The sequence below is a fragment of the Rutidosis leptorrhynchoides genome, chromosome 1, assembly GCF_046630445.1.
Source record: "Rutidosis leptorrhynchoides isolate AG116_Rl617_1_P2 chromosome 1, CSIRO_AGI_Rlap_v1, whole genome shotgun sequence".
Classification (NCBI taxonomy): Eukaryota; Viridiplantae; Streptophyta; class Magnoliopsida; order Asterales; family Asteraceae; genus Rutidosis; species Rutidosis leptorrhynchoides.
Window position 1 is genome coordinate 429,975,344 of NC_092333.1, and position 19,680 is coordinate 429,995,023.

General features: G+C 33.6%; 1 protein-coding gene across 1 annotated transcript; it reads left to right on the forward strand.

The window, feature by feature from the left end:
• Positions 1–9,024: 9,024 nt before the first annotated feature.
• Positions 9,025–9,675, forward strand: LOC139902387 (uncharacterized). The gene is made up of 2 exons (XM_071885021.1): positions 9,025–9,433; positions 9,527–9,675. Exons 1-2 carry the CDS (start codon positions 9,025–9,027, stop codon positions 9,673–9,675), a joined length of 558 nt encoding a protein of 185 aa, XP_071741122.1.
• Positions 9,676–19,680: the final 10,005 nt, after the last annotated feature.

A 19,680-nucleotide genomic window follows, 5' to 3' on the forward strand; every position in this document is an offset into this window, starting at 1 on the left:
TAGACTTCTCACTTACAGAGAGTTCGGATGAAATGATAACCGGGAGAGTAGAACCTTCTTGTATGTAAGCATATTCCAAGTGTTTTGGAAGTGGCTTGAGTTCTAAAACGGGAGGTTCTTCAATCGATGTTTTACATCGGTACTCATTTCCTAAATCCAACTTTCTGTATTCTTTATCATTTGGCTCATAACCGTTAGCCATCAAGGTGGTCAACATCTCCACTTCTTCCAACATATTCTCTTCATCACCTTCCGCAAAAATGCATTCTCCCGCACCTTGCAATTCTGGAAATTCCTGCAACAACTCCGAATATGTGTCTATGGTTTGCACATAATAACATTGATCATCAGTAGACTCGGGGTATTGTAGGGCATGGTCAACGGAAAAGGTAACCTTCATATCCTCAATACTAAGGGTCAATTTCTGCCCATGAACATCTATCATAGCTCTAGCGGTATTTAGGAAAGGTCGACCTAATATAAGAGGCACACGTGTGTCCTCTTCCATGTCCAAAATTACAAAGTCAGCCGGAAATACTAGGGTACCTACTTTTACCAACATATTCTCTAAAATTCCATGAGGGAATTTAACATAGCGGTCCGCTAGTTGAATTGCCATTCGGGTTGGTTTTAGTACCCCGGGGTTTAGCTTAACATATAATGAATAAGGCATTAAATTTATGCTAGCCCCTAAATCCGCTAATGCTTTAATGCATTCCAAATCTCCCAGGAGACATGGTATGGTAAAATTTCCAGGATCTGCTAATTTCTTTGGTATTTTGTTCATCAAAATTACTGAACAATTAGCATTCATGGTGACGGATGAAAGTTCCTCCATTTTCTTCCGATTAGTAAGTAAGTCTTTTAAGAACTTAGCATACTTGGGCATACCTGAGATTACATCAATGAAAGGCATATTTATGTTAATTTGTTTAAACATATCTAGGAATTTTGACCTTTCGGCCTCTAGCCTTTCTTGTTGTTGTTTTCTTGGGTATGGGAGCGGTGGTTGATATGGTTTCACTACGGGTTTTTCCCGTTCTTCCTTTTCAACCACTTTTTCTGGCTCCTTAACCGGTTCATCATTTCGGTTCAATGGAACACTAAAATCAGAATTTTCGAGCATTTTTGGAGCATCGTATGCTAAACCACTCTGTGTGGTGATAACATTGGCGTGCTCATTTCGAGGGTTCTTATTTGTATTGCCCGGTAAACTACCTGGTTTTCTCTCACTAAGTAAATTAGCTAAACCACTCATTTGTTTCTCCAAATTCTGAATTGAGGCTTTTTGATTTCGAAACTGGTGTTCGTTTTTCTCGTTGGTTTGGTTTATATTTGTGACAAGCTGAGTTTGTGATGAAATCAACTTTTCCAACATACTCTCCAAATTTGACTTTTTTCTTCCTGTTGGGGTTTTTGATAAAAACCCGGAGTTTGTTGTTGGAACCCACTACTTGACCCTTGTTGGTAATTGGAATTTTGACCTTGAGGGTTGTAGGGGTTGTTAAAGTTCCGGTTAAATTGGGCTCTTCCTTGAAATTGATTGTTATTTCTTTGGCTTATGAAAGCCACTTCTTCTTTTTGAGCCATTGTTAAACAGGCATCACAATCTTTTCCTAAATGAAGACCACCACAGTATTCACAACCTACTTTCATACTATGAATTTCCTTGGTGATTTTATCCATGGTTCGAGCAACACCGTCTATTTTAACACTTAGGGAACTAAGGTCATCATAGGTGCCGGCGCTTTGGACTTGAACATTACGAGTAATTGGGCGTTCTTGATGCCACTCATGAGAATAATCGGCTAGCTTCTCGATTATTTCATAAGCCTCTTGCTCAGTGTTGTCCATAAGAGAACCACCGGCCGCTTGGTCAATTGAAATTCGGGTTGCTACATCACAACCTTTGTAAAAGATTTGGACCTTTTGAAAGGTATCTAAACCATGGTTTGGACAACCTCTTAGCATTTTGGAAAATCGACTCCATGCTTCGTACAGGGTTTCCATCGGCTTTTGACAGAATTGAGTAATTTCGTGTTGGAGTCTCGCTGACTTGGATGCTGGAAAGTATTTCTTAAGAAATTTTTTCAACATACCATCCCACGTTTCTATCGTAGCCTCGGCCAATGAATCTAACCAACTTCGTGCTTCCCCTTGGAGTGTCCAAGGGAAAAGTCTTAATAATATGGCATGGTCAGTTTCTGGTTTAAGTTTAAAAAGAAGACATATCTCTTGAAAGAGACGAATATGTTCGTTTGCATCTTCATTCGGACCACCACCAAATTGACACCTGTTATTAATCATTTGAAGAATAGGTCCTTTAATTTCAAAAGTTACCTCACCAGTAGGTGGATTAATAGCACTACCTTGTCCGGTCTGAGTTGCTTTCATCTTTGCTGCCATTGATTGTCGTGGTACCAACGGTCTTTCTCCTTCCATTTCAAAATTTGGGGGTTGAACGGGTTTGCCAAAGTCTGAATATCGAGGCTTGGTCATACTTGATTCTGAATCAAAGGTTTCTTGCTTTGATGAAGATTCAAAAATTTCAAGTACTTCTTTTGAAATCCTACCAAGCTTTCTATCAGGTTCTGTAAACGGTGTAAGTGATGGAGATTCTGAACTTCGGGTATGTGGCATATGCGACCTATAAACTGTCAATCACACAACTAACAAAAATTATTAAACATACCGATTCTATAAGTTTAAAAATCAAAGACTATTAATAATTTAAAAATAATTAAGAAACTACTTAATCACAAATTAGTTAATAATTCTATTTTGACACAAAACCGTCCCCGGCAGCGGCGCCAAAAACTTGATGTGCGAGAAGTGTCGTATAAATTGTCGCATAAAATAATATGGAAAAATACCGATTAAAGATTTCTACACACTAACGGGCAGTGTACCCGATCGTGTAGTAGTATAGTAACTGGTTTAGTTCCGTGTATCGTTCCAAGGACAGTTGTATTAGCCAAACTAGAATTAGAAACTATATTATGATTAACTAAGTAAATGAAACTTAAAGGTACAAGTTTTATGTTTTGGTGGCCATTTACCGATTTAGCCAAATCAGAGAAGGTTAAATGTAAAAACAATATTTTTGGTCTTTTAAATTTATAAGATGAAAACAAATGCAAAGAAAGCAAGTAAGATAGTTTTCATTTAAATCAAAGAGATGAAATGTTCATCTAGATATTTTACCCTCGGTATTGGATGTAAGTTTTGATATTAAGGTCTGATTGAATAATTATGTTTGTAAGTTATCTAATAGGTTTACTAAGAGTTCTCTTGAATAAACACGCAAACACAATCACAAGATCAAGGGTTCCCTTTTCACTATGGTTCTTGTATTTGTAATCAAATAACTATTAAAAGCATGCTAATCACCTAAATCGACCCGTCAAGAGTTCTCTTTAGCGAGTATTCAAACTAGAATTATTAAGTGAGGGTTTCCTATTACTTAGACCTTTTCGTTTGTGACTAGTTGATTAGCTAGATCAAAGACTTGAATAACAATTGTCTTTGCGTTCGCTCTACACAATTCATTCCTATTTTGTTTAACCATTTTAATCTAGTTTACCCCCTTGGTCCGGTTTAGTAAACAATCAATCTAAGACAAGTTGATTGTAAATCAATATGATACATCAACAAGAGTTCTCTTTATCAACAACATATCAATTAACTAGATACAAATGATTTTAACAGCAATAAGCATGGTTCTTAATTCAAGCTTTAATCTATCACACATAATACATTCAATCAATAAGATTACATCCAATACCTTGGTTATTAATCTAGACAAACATTATAGAAACTAGCCAGCAATCATGGTAACAGACAACATAGCAATCAGATTAACAACTAAAATCATTGTTTTAGAACAAGGAATAACCTACAAGAACAAGGAGTTCTTGGATGATGAAGGTTTTGATCTTTGATGTCTTGATGTTGAGCCTCTTCCAAGAGCTTGGAGTTCTCCAATTTTGCTCCTAGAAATCGTCTCTGTACTCTCTGGTTCGTAAGCTATGAAACAGTCCCTCAAAACAGTAGTTTTAAAGTGGAGAAAGTTGGTAAAAAGCACAAAAGTCGGCTGAAACCTACTACGGGACGGCGTCCAAAAAGGCTGGACGGCGTCCCGTCCTTAAGATCTAGACGGCGTCCTATAAATCCAGGACGGCGTCCTGTTTCAAAAGGCTGGACGGCGTCCTATAACCCAGGACGGCGTCCAGATACGCTGAAATCCACTGTTTCGCATTCTTTTCAATCCTCTTTTATTTGGACGAAGCCTAACACCTTGGAAGCTTTGTTTTACCATTTTAGAGCACTAAATAGACCTTAAGTCGTATCGGGATCAACCAATGTCATAAATCATCAAAACTCTTTGTAAATCACTCTTCCGATACAAATTTGCGCATCTTGGATTATCACTTGTAGAAACGTCTTCATTATCCTCGATTCTAGAGCATTTTACACGATATTGCGATAGATATATATGATGTTATTGAGCAATATCAGTGACCTTGATGCACATGTTTCCCTAGACCATCCTTCTGCTCCTGCTGATGATAAAAAGGGGGAAAAGAAATCTAAGAAGCACAAAAAGAGAAAACAAACTGAGTGGGAGCATGAGCATGAAAAAGCTCCAAAGCAGCAAAGGAGAGATGGTGATGATGGTGGTGATGGTGCTGATCAAGGTACTGGCACTATGCCCAGCAATGCTCATACTGAAGCAGGTGTCAAGACTGCGGGTAAATCTCAACCCAGTTTGTATGCCACATCTGTGGATGATATTGGTTCTGGCAGTAAGCCCAGTGATGTTTCTGAACTGGCTGTTGCTGAATCTTTTGTTGTCTCTCAAACGATCGAAATAAAAATGAAAAGGAAATTGGAGAGGGATCAGAAGAGACAACAGGAACTGAACGATGCTTTAATACAAAATGGGAGGCCTATGTTGCTCGCAAAAGACACAGAATTGAGCATAGAAGAAGCCTAGACCCTAAAAATATGGAAATTCATGATGAACCGCTCAGCATAAACAAATACAAGAGAGATGCTCAAAAATGAAATGCTAAGCTCATGGTGAAATATGATAAAAAGAAGGCAAAGCTGTATGCTGAGCGAGCAGACATGATTAAAAGAATGACACCTGAAGAGATGCAAGATTATTTGCAATCTGCTGACTTAGGAGGAGTTAGAGCTGATGTATTCATGAAATGCCTGGACGCTATGTTAGAAACCAGCCAATCCTCTCGACCAGCATCTTCTGCTCATCCAGCTTTACCACAACAGCCAGCAGAAGTCATCAACCTTGATGATGATGTTATTGAGGGGGAATATCTTGATATTACTCCCTATATGCCTCCACAAGAACCAGTATCAACACAAGAACCACCATCTGAACCCAAGCCAATCGATAAACAAAGGGTAAAATCTACTCCTAGGGATAATCAGCCCCTAAGGAAAGAGTCCTTATTTGAGGCAACTGGTGAAGATACTGTGGCAGTTGTGCCAGCTAATACTAATCAGTCAGCTGGTACTGAAGACACATCAAGGAGTGATGTGAATGAAGACCCAGCCAGAAGTGTGCTACTGGGTGTAACAAGTGTTAAAGACCCAGCAAAGGTGGATGAGCTGGGTGCTAACCAGGATACTGATTCTGTTGATGCTGCTAGTTTCACAGTCTGGGGCAGGGGGAGTTCAATCTTCATTCAATCATCAATTCCTTCCTGGACCCTTGCTTATTTTGATAGGATACGGGAAGAACCTGATTTTGAACATGTGGGTCCTTCTGGCACAGCAGAATAATTCTTTAAATATCCTCCATCTTCCCCAAAATGTAATGATAAACACACTACTTGGGAAGATGATTCAGCTGCACAAGGTGAGCCAGACTTAAGAAAGATGAATCCAGACGAAATAGAGGCTTACAGGCTGGAGATTACTGTTCCGGAACTGCTTGAACAAAGAGCAGCAACTATACCTGAAAGGATACGCCAAATCAGATTGCTGTACCATCCACTTGATCAGCAATTTTACATCAATGCCTTGGAATTCAACATTGAAGTTGGTGTATATCTATATAACAGTGGTCAAAGGCTACATAATGATAAAGACAAAACTCTCTTTTATGAGGCTCTGCAGCTGGATATGGACTTAAAGCAATACTGTGATGCCATGACTACTGATGAAGGCAGACAGTTGATTGCTACAGCAAAATCCCTGAACATGACGATTAAAGAGTATATTACAAGGGTTCAGCTTGAACAGCAAATAAGGAATGATGCTGAATATGCTGAGAGGCTGAGGCTTAAGGAAGAAGAAGACAAATTGGTTGATGACAGACAACAAGAAACTGAATCTTTAAAGTTAGCAAAAGCCATTGTCAAAGCTCAGGATAAGGCACTTGAAGAACAGGAATCAGCTGAGAAAGCACCTACTGTAGCTCCTATAGAAACTGAATGAATAATAGAGCTATCTGATCATTACTATAGGAGCAAGTATGGTGATGTAATGAACAGAAGATCGAATCCTAGCAAGATCATCAAGGTGCACAAAGGCACGAAAAGGGCGTTCAGTGTCAGCAGGGAAAATGATGTTCATGAGAGGGTAGATTACACTGATCTAAGATCCTTAGGATTCAGTAAATGGATGGAGATACTGCAGTTGTTTATTGGTAAAGGTAAAAGTGGTATTAAAGATACACTGAAACCTGAACTTCAAGAGCCCTTTAACAAAGCAGTAAAGTATGGGAATGCACCAGTAGTGAATGTAGAAGAAGTTCTCTCTCAAAAGCCTAAAAGGAAGAAGTCTATTGGTGCAGGTCTATAAAGGATAGATCACATCATTCTACCCCCTCAAATTCTAGTGTATAACCCTGCTGAGCTACCTTACCTATTCCTTGAAGCCTGGGCAGCTCTTAAAGTAAAGGAAGAAGAGCTATCTGGTGATAAACAAGATAAAGATAAAGATAAAGATAAAGATAGATAGCCTTCTTGTAATTAATTGTATCTTTTATTATTTCATCTTTCATTATACTATTTTGTAAATGTCTGTATATACTCTGCTGTAATGAACATGAAATGAGTCTATCTTCAAAATCATATCAATTTATAAGATATAGATAACTCAGCAAAAGATCCCAAAACAAACAAAAAAGGGACAAATTTACTGCCTATTTTTCATTAGGTTCCTTAGTGCTGGCTTTAGTGTTTTCTCTTTATGTCATAGGTTTTGTCATCGTCAAATAGAGGGAGATTGTTGAGTCCCCAAAATAATTAAGGATTTAATTATGACAAAACAGAATTTATTTGCACTAATATGTTATGTGTAGCCAGCACAAGTTTGTTTATGTATAGACAGCAGATTTCGCTGTGTCAAGTGTTTAGTATGCTGCAAAGTCTACCAGCACAAGGTAGACAGTATTCTTCAATTAGCACAGGATGTGTACCCAGCAGTTCAAGAATATCAAGTGACTCAGCAATGAAGAACCAGCATAACTGGAATGCAGCTTACTACACAAGACAACTATGCTCCATTATAAGCATAGTAGTTTCCTGAGTGGTCTACATCAATTGTACTATTTAACAGAAGTCAAAGACAAAGTTGAATAGAAAAGGATACGCGTCGGCGGCTGACAAATGACCTTACAAGACCACGTGGGAATGCAGAAGTTTAACGCATGTACAGACATGTGTTATCCTATGTCAACGCCAAGGGAACACAACATTCTATTTGTTTAATCAAATAGTGCTGCCAAACCGAATTGTGGCATTCCTGCAAATAGCTACTAAAGAGGAAAGAGGAGAGCACGCTCTCTGATATAGTTGTCTCCACAAGTACAGACATCCTATTTACCAGTGGACAATAGAACAATTACACAGACAATAGGACTACTATAAATTGATGTATCCACTGTTGTAACAACTAGTTATGTGGGTTTGTTTATTTAGAGTCCAAAACGTATAATAGCTTAGAACACCCTCTGTGGCTATACTTAGGTAAATATGTATCAACCAACTATCATTCCGCCGAGGATAGTTGTAATTCTTTGTGATTTAATGAATAAATAATAAACCATTGAAAAATTACCTTTGACTCTATTTAATTTACTTGCTTGAATACTAAACTGTGTCTTAACTGTTAAGTTAATTAAAAGAATTGTATTCACCCCCCTACAATACTCCTGTTGTTTATCAAGGGACCAACACAAATCATTGATGCAAGTCAGTTGTTGAAAAACTAAGCCACGGTATGGTGGAATTCGCTTATATCTAGCATTCCTAAAGAGCAAGTGAATAAGATTACTTGGGAGCAATTTTCTGTAAAACATTTCCGAACAATATTGCTCAGCATATGAAATTAATCAGATTAAAATAGAATTTATGGAAATGAGGATGACTGAACAGATGACCATCGATGAGTTGATTCAACAGTTTATGGATAAGCTTAGATTTGTTCAACAACGGTTTCCGGATGAAATGTATAAAATTCAACATTTTGTATATGATACTTCCGGAGTACATAACTATGGTAAGGATGGCGACTTTTCTACCACAAGCATTTAAAATGGCTAAGATCGTAGAGGGTAATTTGAAGGCTGCAAGAAGTAGACCATTGGGAAATGTTGTTCAGCAGTCTAGTCAAGATACCAGTCAACCTAGTGCAAGATCCAAGAAATCATTTAGAAGACATCAGAAAGTTAAGACCAGAAAAAGTACGGTTAGTTCTGGTAAGAAAGAATGGTGTTGGGATTGTAAGTCTTATCACAGTGGGAAATGTTCAGAAGCAACAAGAAGATGTTTGATATGTGGTGCAGTAGGTCATGAATCACAAGCTTGTTCATTTACTGAAAATTTTTGTTGGACCTGTCATCAGAAAGGTCAGCAGTCATCTCAGTGTCCTTCAAGAAGTGTAAGTTGTGGGGCAGGGTGAGGTGCTAGGACTGTGTGAGCCGGTGTGTCTACTGCTTCCAGTGAATAGAAAAGGAAGAACCTTCTAGCAGTAGAGGCCAGAGCTTTCCAGATGTCGGTTAATGCAACTACTGCAATCGACGATGTGGTCATTGGTATGTTCTTAATCAACTCAATAAATGCTCGTGTATTGTTTGATTCCGGTGTTAATAAGTCCTTTATGTCACTAAACTTCTGTGATAAGTTGATATTATCAACTACTATGTTGCTTGATCTTTTAAGAGTAGAAGTAGCTGATGGTAAGACTGTTCTAGTCACAACATCTATCTCTGAAGCTACTATAAAGATTGACAGAAGTCTATTCTCTATGACATGCTTATTGTTAGCTATTACTAGCTTCGATGTAGTATTAGGAATGGACTGGCTAAGCCTCCATAGGGCTAGCATTAAGTACCATAAAAAGATTATTGCCTTTCCTTTGACCAATGGTAATCGTGCGGTGGCCCGAGGGGAAAGAGCGGGTTTGGTTGTCCGTTGATTTTAATGATGAAAGCAAAGAAATATTTAGCCAAGGGTTGTGAATCGTTATTCATATGTGATCGATGCTAATAAAGACAAGAAAACAATTGCCGATATTCCTGTGGTTTCTGAATTTCCAGAGATATTCCCTGAAGAATTTCCTGATTTACCACCGGTAAGAGAAGTTGAATATAAAATAGAACTGGTTCAGGGAACTACCCTAGTTGTAAAAGCTCTGTACTGATTATCTCCATCAGAAATCCATGAGACAGTGTCTTAGATTCAGGAATTATTAGATTGTGGGTTTATTCTTCCTAGCTCATCGCCATAGGGTGCTCCACTATTAGTTATTAAAAAGAAATGTGGAATGCTCCGCATGTGTATCGATTACAGTGAACTGAGAATAGATGATCTATTTGATCAACTACAGGGAGCTTCGTATTTCTAGAAAATACATTTACGTTTAGGATACCACCAATGCCGAATCAGATATTCCTAAGATAGTTTTTGAACTAGATATTTGCATTATGAGTTATGCCGTTTGGGTTAACTAATGTTCCAGCTATTTTCATGGATTTGATAAATTGGGTGTGTTGTCGGTTTCTTGAGAAGTTTGTAATTGTATTCATGGACGACATTTTGGTATACTCAAAAATAGAATCCGATCATGTGATGCATCTACGACAGGTTTTGCAATTGTTGAGATATGAGAAATTGTATGCCAAGTTTTCCATGTATAAATTTTGGTTACGAGAAGTTTTGGGTCACATCATATGTGCCAGGGATATTAAAGTGGATCCATACAAAATTGAAGCGATAATGAATTGGAATTCGCCAAAGAAACCTACAAAAACTAAGAGTTTTCTGGGGTTAACCGGTTATTATCGCAGGTTTGTTAAAGATTTCTCAAAAATCACAAGTCCATTGACTAAATTGACTCAGAAAAATATAGCCTTTCGATGGAATGATGAATATAGAAAGGAATTTTAGACAAAAAAAATACAGTTATTATGTCAGAATCCAGTAATAGCGTTACCAGAAGGGTCAGATGACTTCATGGTTTATAGTGATGCTTCATTACCCAGTTTGGGTTATGTATTGATGCAGAGAAATAGGGTTATTACCTATGCCTCATGACAGTTTAAAATTCATGAGAGGAATTGTCGAGTACATGATTTAGAATTGGTTGCGGTTGTGTTTGCTTTGAAATTATGGAGAAAATATTTGTATGGGACACATTGCGTTATATGTACAGATCATAAAATTTTACAGTATATCTCTCAGAAGGAGCTTAATATGCATCAGATACGATGACAAGAGTTAATAAAAGATTACGACTGTGAATTTAAATACCATCCGGGTAAGACCAATGTGGTTGCAAACGCGCTAAGTCGTAAGAAGTCATCAGACAATGTTAAATTTATACGTTTAGAGATAACATCGGATTTGATTGACCTTTTGAAAGTGGTTTAACTCAAATCTTTGAGGGATGAACATGTTGAATTTGAACTTATCTTAAGGCTTATAATAACAGAATATGGGTGCCTATGCTTGGAGGCTTGAGGGATTTAATCCTGACTAAGGCTCATAAATCAAGATTGACTATTCATCCAGGTAGTACAAAGATGTACCATGATCTGAAATCTATGTATTGGTGGCCGACAATGAAAACATATGTTGCACATTTAGTGAAAAAATGCCATATTTGTGCAAAAGGAGAGCAGAACACCAAAAACCTTACGAATCGTTACGTCAGCTAGAAATTCCAGAACGAAAATGGGAATAGATAACAATGTATTTTGTAACCAAATTACCCCAAACCCAGAAAGGACATGACATGATCTAGGTGATTATGAATCGGTTAATGAAAAATGCGCATTTTATAGTTGTCAGTGAAACAACGTCATTGTCAAAGTTAGCTTAGTTATATGTAAATGAGATAGTAGCACGTCACGATATTCCGTTATCTATCATGTCACACAGAGATTCACGATTTTTGTCTAATTTCTGGTAGAGTTTACATCAAAATTTGGGTACCCTGTGAATCTCAGTACAACGTATCATCCTCAGATAGATGGTCAAAGTGAGCGAACGATTCAGACCTTAGAGGATATGCGACGAGCAATTGTATTAGAATACGCTGGATCATGGGATTCTTATTTACCATTGATTGAATTTGCGTATAATAACTCTTATCATTCGAGTATCGGTATACCTCCTTCTTTTTTTGGACTGCAGTACGGGATCGCCCAGGAGGGACTTAACCACCCACGCGTTCATCCCCCACAGTTCCATAACCCGCCCCCAACTACTTCCCTTGAGGAAACCTGGTCCAATCCGAGAGCATGGGCGGTAAAACTCCCCTCCCCTACTGCCCCCGCAATGCGATGTGCGGAAGGCACTCTTGGGTGGAATTCAAGGGTAAAGGAGCAAGTTTGTGTGCAATGTTGCACCTCACGGGATCTGAACTCCTGACCTGTCACCAAGAGAGACAAAACACTACCACATGATGAAAGGACCCGTCCTAATCCATCCGGACAAAGTCCATATCGATTATAAACGATTCACAACAGTTGATTACATCGCGAGGTACTTGACCTCTATATGATACATTTTACAAACATTGCATTCGTTTTTGAAAAGACAATCTTTCATTACATTGAAAGTTGACGGCATGCATACCATTTCATAATATATCTAACTATAATTAACTTAATAATAATCTTGATGAATGCGACGACTCGAATGCAATGTCTTTTGAAATATGTCATGAATGACTCCAAGTAATATCCTTAAAATGAGCAAATGCACAGCGGAAGATTTCTTTCATACCTGAGAATAAACAAGCTTTCAAGTGTCAACCAAAAGGTTGGTGAGTTCATTAGTTTAACATAAATAATCATTTCATAATTTTAATAGACCACAAGATTTCATATTTCCATTTCTCATAAACATACGTCCCATGCATAGAGACAAAAATATCATTCATATGGATTGAACACCTGGTAACCGACATTCACAATATACATATAAGAATATCCCCATCATTCCAGGATCCTCCTTCGGACATGATATTAATTTCGAAGTACTAAAGCATCCGGTACTTTGGATGGGGCTTGTTGGGCCCGATAGATCTATCTTTAGAGTTCGCGTCAATTAGGGTGTCTGTTCCCTAATTCTTAGATTACCAGACTTAATAAAAAGGGCATATTCGATTAGATAATCCAACCATAGAATGTAGTTTTTAAGTACTTGTTTCTATTTCGTCAAACAGTTATAAAAGCAGCGCATGTATTCTCAGTCCCAAAATATATATATTGCGAAAGCATTTAAAAAGGGATTAATGAAACTCACCTAATGTATTTTGTAGTAAAAATACATATGACAATATTGAACAATGCAGGGTTGGCCTCGGATTCACGAACCTATATCATTTGTATAATTATTAAAATATATAATGGAATCACATAATTTCATTTATTAGTATTTGTTATTTATATATTTTAGTTATACAGAATTGATTCTAAAATCCATTAAAACATTAACTTATATTATATCTTACAGTATATGTTATATATATTTATTTTGTATATATATTTAAAATGATTAATATTTATATATTTAGTTGTATCAATATATCTATATATTTTGTATGATCAGTATTATGTTTAAAATCATTAGTTGGTTGTATGTAGGTATTTATATAAATATTATTAATATGTTTGATAAATTGTATATGAAATATTATTGTACTTTTAGTATATGTAAAAAGTATATTTTATGTATAAAATATTTACCTTTTATAAAAAAAATAATAGTTGCGATATTAATGATTTACTGATAATAATAGTATCTTTTTAAAATGCTAGTAATAATAACGATATTGTTAAAAATGATACTTTTGCTTAATAATAATAATAATAATAATAATAATAATAATAATAATAATAATAATAATAATAATAATAATAATAATAATAATAATAATAATAATAATAATAATAATAATAATAATAATAATACTATTAATTACAAAAGTGATACCAATACTAATATTAATGAGAATAATGGTAACTTGTAATATTTTCGTAATAATAATAATAATAATCCTAATCATAATAATAATACAAATATCTAGTGATAATAATAATTTTCATACTTGTATTTATATTTGTAATAATTGAGAATTTTTATCATAATACTTATTTTAGCAACAATAATATTAATAGCTAATATTCATAATACTTAATAATAATAATAATAATAATAGTTCTAATTCTTAATGATAATAATAACATTAATAATAATTATAAAAACAACAATAATAATCATAATAACAATACTACAATAATAATAATGACAATAATAATAATTATAAAGAGTTAAATTTAGGAAGTATACCCTTTTTAATAGTTTTTATAAAAAGAATACACTGAACCGGACTCGAACCATTGACCTCCCGCTCACCAATACAGCAGCCTAACCATCTGCTCTGATATGCTTTTCTGATTTAATAGTACCCTTATATATATTTAACTCAGGTATTTTAGTGTTCTTCTTCTTCATCATCATTAATTCCCACACAAATCCAACTCAACCAAAACTTAATCGTGATTTACATAATCGGTTTAACACTTAATATCCCTCATATAAACACTTAGTTGTGATTAATTGGTTTGAAAAGAAAAGCAAAAAAAATAAATAAATAAATAAATAAATAAACTGCTGCTCGTCGACTTGAAAAAAAAAATTGACTTTCGATTTCGAGGACGTTTTACATAATATTTATAACATGAAATAAGTTAAAAATCATCATTAGAAACGTTCCAAATCCTCAATTGGTTCTGAAACATCCAAACAACTTCAAATTTCACGAAGAACAAATGGGTTGACTTTTTATTTCGAAACTTTGACTTGCGAATTAGAACTCAATACGAAAAATTGGATTTTAAAACTTTACTGGTAGTTTACATAATCCATTCCTAACAACATGACATTTCTAGATTTTCAAATGGGATTCGATTTCGAATTAAGAGCAAAAAAAATTATGCGACAGAAAAATAAAAATAAAATTACCTCGGTCGTCTGGAAAAAAAATAGCGGTATTTGATTTTTGATGATGAAAAATATCGACTGGTTTTAATCAATAAAGGATAGGTGATCGAATGAGTATATGTAGGGTTGAGGTGTCTCTAGTATCACGGGTATAAAGAACACAGAGACAAAACAAAAAAATAATAATAATAATAATAATAATAAAAAAGACAAACACTGATAGTGATTTATATACACACGCGTTTAATCTAATTTATATAATATAAATAATCAATATTAATAATTAATAAACCTATTAATAATAATAATACTAATTAATAATAATAATATTATTTAATAAAAATAGAAACACTAATAATAATAATAATAATAATAATAATAATAATAATAATAATAATAATAATAATAATAATAATAATAATAATAATAATAATAATAATAATAATAATAATAATAATAATAATAATAATAATAATGATAATAATAATAATAATAATAATAATAATAATAATAATAATAATAATAATAACATTTTATAGATGCTAAAAAAATGGATTGTATCATTTTCTAATAACTAAAATATTAATAATGATAATTATTTATAATAATAATAATTCTTAATAATAATAATATTTAATAACAAATAATAATAATAATACTGATTAAGACACTTTGGTTGTATCTAAGGTGTTGATTTCGATATGTACAAGATTCCAGACAAGAATAAAATTCGCTTAAAGTTGGATGGAGGCTTCTAACAGATTTCACATTATAAATCTGTTTTTATATCGATTGATAATATTAATAATTATTAAATATAAATACATTAATAATAATACTAATAATTATAGTCTAACTTATATTTACTTTTGCAGTTGTATCATATTTATTTTAATACTAACTTACTTCTTTTGTATTATTATAATTTGTTAATCATCTCTTCTAACTATATATTATACAATAACATATCTTGAATATTTACTAATTATCAATTTTATATAATACAATATATATATAATATTACTTATATATATATATATATATATATATATATATATATATATATATATATATATATATATATATATATATATATATATATATATATATATATATATATATATATTCATTTATTTATTTAATAACATCTTATTTACTTTGTACATTACACTATCTATTTAATTCAATTAATTAATTGCTATTATACTAATTCAAATTAATATATATACTTTTGTTTATATATATATACATATACATATACACATTTATATACATTTAGTTATTTACAAACAATTGTTCGTGAATTGTCGGGAATAGTCAAATGCATTCATGGAAATAGTTCAAACATTATGAGACTCAGTTTAATAGACTTTGCTTATCGTATTGAAATCATATAAGATTAAGTTTAGATTTGGTCGGAAATTCCCGGGTCATCACAGAACCTACCCGTTAAAGAAATTTCGTCCCGAAATTTGAGTGAGGTGGTCATGGCTAACAATAAAAATGTTTTCATGGCGAATATAAGTTGATAATTTGAGTTTTATCATCACTGAGTAATATGAATAAAAATAATTCGATTATTCGAGGAGTACGAATGAAGCTATCACAAAGGAGTGAAATTGAGAAAGACAAGTTTCATCATAACTTTTGTCTAGTCATGGTTTAATTTAAAAAAAAATAGGTTCATCTTTACTTTTGACATTGTCTCGGTTGAATTCCGGAATTCAAGGGATTTAGAGAAAATCTTCGAAATCTAAAAGATTTGATTCTTCGGCGAGTAAGGAAATTAAGATCTCTATAATTAAATACGGTGATCTGCCTCGATTACTTTGTCTGATATTTCCATTATAAATTAAGCTCTTCCGTTCCATTATTCTCACCATTCTCATACTCTCTTCCTTAGTTCATACATCCAAAGGATTGTAGAAATGCTTAATCCAGTTCTAATCCTTATCCTTATCCTTACTATCGTAACAATCATTCTCCTTTTCCAACTTCCACCCGGGGAATCTGCTTACTTCTACTTTGCTCTTGGGGTTATAGTGCTTTTAATTCTCCCGTGTCTTTATGTTGCGATAAACATTGATATACACGGTTTGTAATTTATGTGTTGTTATCGGCTTTATATCTCTCCTTATATTTCAATGTCCCCCTTTCCGTTTCCTATAATCATTATCATCCACAGTTAATACTCCCTCCTATTTGCTACGATTTATACTCCAATTTCTATTTCAGAGCTTTGTCCCTTCGTTTCTTCTTCTGGCGATTTGGCATCTCTTGTAATGGTCCAGAATTCGCAGATATAGGTTTCAAAATGAACATTATTACTGTTCTAAATAAGAAGGAACGTAATATCACGATTTGATTTGTCAAATTACCAGATTCACTGAGAATAGAACTATCAAGAATATACTTTCTTGATATGTTCAGAAGTTAAGCAGAATGATAGAGTTATGTAACATGGCACATGATGACGTTATGATCTGTGAATCATCACGTCCCATTAGAAACTCAGCATGACTTACTGTAATATAATCACGTTGATCAAGTGTCATTATATTATACTAACTCATGCATCAATTCCCAACATTACTTTAATAACATTCATATTTTAAGCTCGAAAGTTTACAGAATATAGAAACTAACAGTTTCTATATGATGTAATACTGATAGCACGAAGAGATTAATGATTTCAGATAAGAATAGTTACAAAAATATCTCCAGAAATATGGAGGATATTTGTAATGAAATATACGATAATATCTTTGAATATCTAAGATCAGAGGATGATGGAGACTATTGTCCGCAAGGGTTTAGAATAAAGAGCAAGATATTCGCTAAAGACTTTAGCAGACATTGAATCATTTAGATTCTTTGAAGTCAAACTTATTCTTTGTGATTTGTCCACGACTTTCTTCATAGTTTCGCATAATCTGCTTTTCGGTACTAAATTTTCTATTGAATGTTCCCAATATAATGATACACAGGAAGCATGAAGAGGTATATAATTTCGGACGAGAATATTTATGAAAATATCCTCAGAAATATCGAAGATATTGATGATGATATTTTGGGAGTTTCTAAGTTCGATGGTTGATGGAGAAAAAATTTTCCGCTAGATTTTAACATGACTTTGGAGCAAGATATTCTCTAAAGATTTCAACGGATCCAGAATTATCTGGATTCTTTGAATATAGGGTATGGTCCTTGTATTTGTCCTTGGTCTCCTTCATGGTTAGCTCAATCCATTTTTCAGTTCCAACTTTTCTGAGCTTTTCCAACATACTATTCTTTATCATTAAACTTCCGACGATTAAGGTTGTTTACAGTTGTCTACAGTTTCTGTTGCTTCATTCAGCTTTTTTTTACATTCAGAGTATTAATTCGCAGACTGGGTGCTTTTCAGAATTTCAGAATGAAAGATCATAGTTCTAGGAGATAAATGTTATATGTATACATATAACTGTTGATGTAGAAACGTTGCGAGATTTAAAATACTGATTTGCTGATTCCCTGTAAGGCAATTCTTGTTACAAAACGAGGATGAGTATATGATAGGGTATTTATGAATAAATATAGTGATTTATCGAAGTGACTTACGCCAAAGAGTAGTGAAGTTACTGGTACGTTTACTATTAATGTGGTGGGATATAAACAGTTCCCCGGTAACGAAGGTGAAAAGACAACGTATGTATCAAGGTTATAATAAAGTTGTTTCAAACGAAAAGTCGAAGTTGACTTGCTGGAGCTGTGACAAAATTGGCTATTTTGAAGAAGAACTGCAAAGTTATTTTTGGGTAATAATAATACTAAAGAAATTAGCACAGTTATGTGTTAAACGTTTACTCAGTTTTCGAGAGTTTTTCTAGTGCATTACTATATGCATCAATCTTTTCTTCCGTAGATAAAGTGAGGTTGGTTCATCCTACCGATTGAGGCATTTTCAAGAATCATGAAAGGTTTGAACGCAGATTGTAATCGTCAAGATACAAATGAGGTTTAAGGTGAAATCAAGTGGCAAACTTGAAGACTTGTTTAGTTTCATATGTTATAATCAATATTTTAATTTATTTTAATTGTTTAATGTTATTAGTCCATAGTCGATAGTCCACAGTTGATAGTCCAATAATTCATATATATAGTTTAATATATAATATTCGAATTAATTAATACGTGTCGTGACCCGTATACGTCTCAGACTCGATCACAACTCAAACTATATATATTATTGTAGAATCAACCTCAACCCTGTATAGAGAACTCGATCATTACTGCATATAGAGTGTCTATGGTGATTCCAAATAATATATATAGATGCGTCAATATGATATGTCAAAACCTTGAATACGTGTCCCGATATTTAAAGTGCGTAAAATAAATAACAGAAATTAAATAACGATAAATAAAGTGCGTAAAGTAAATAACAGAAATTAAATAACAATAAATAAAATTGCGAGAATTAAATTGCAATAAAATAAATTGCGATAATTAAATTGCGATAAATAAAATGTAATACGGAATTAACAGTTAGCTAGGAACAGTTAGCTAGGATTTTGTTAGCGTGGATTCTTAAAAAAATTTCATATTATTAATTAGTGTGTTTCTAATCAATTTTTATTGTGTCCATTCTTTTCTTCATTATGCCACTTGTTGGATTCTGATATGTCAAAATCCTAATATGAAATTTGAATTTGAATGAAAATAGTTATTCTTTGGTGAACGGATACGTATATCGGTGGATGTAAGTAGGATAGTATATGACTGTTGAAACAGATTCGAAGAACGTACAATGTAACTTATTAATGTGAAATTTAAATATTCCTCGGGTATTACCTACCCGTTAAAATATTTTCATCATTAACAGTTTGTACAAAAGAATTTTTAATTACAATCTTTATGAAATATATATACATATATATTTTCTTCAGATATAATCATGGATTTAATGAGTTAATATGATATTAAACTCATTTGGTTTACCATTAGAACTAGAATACATAATCTCTAAAACATTTAGAGATTACTTAATCGTCATGAAGAACGAAGATAATCGATGTAGAACAATACGTAGAACGATGATTTATACTTGAGGTACATAATGAGATGTTGAGGCATGGATTGTTGATGGTACTGGTGCTGTTACTGATGGTACTGTTGGTGCCGGTGATGTTACTGAAGCTGGTACATTTTGTAC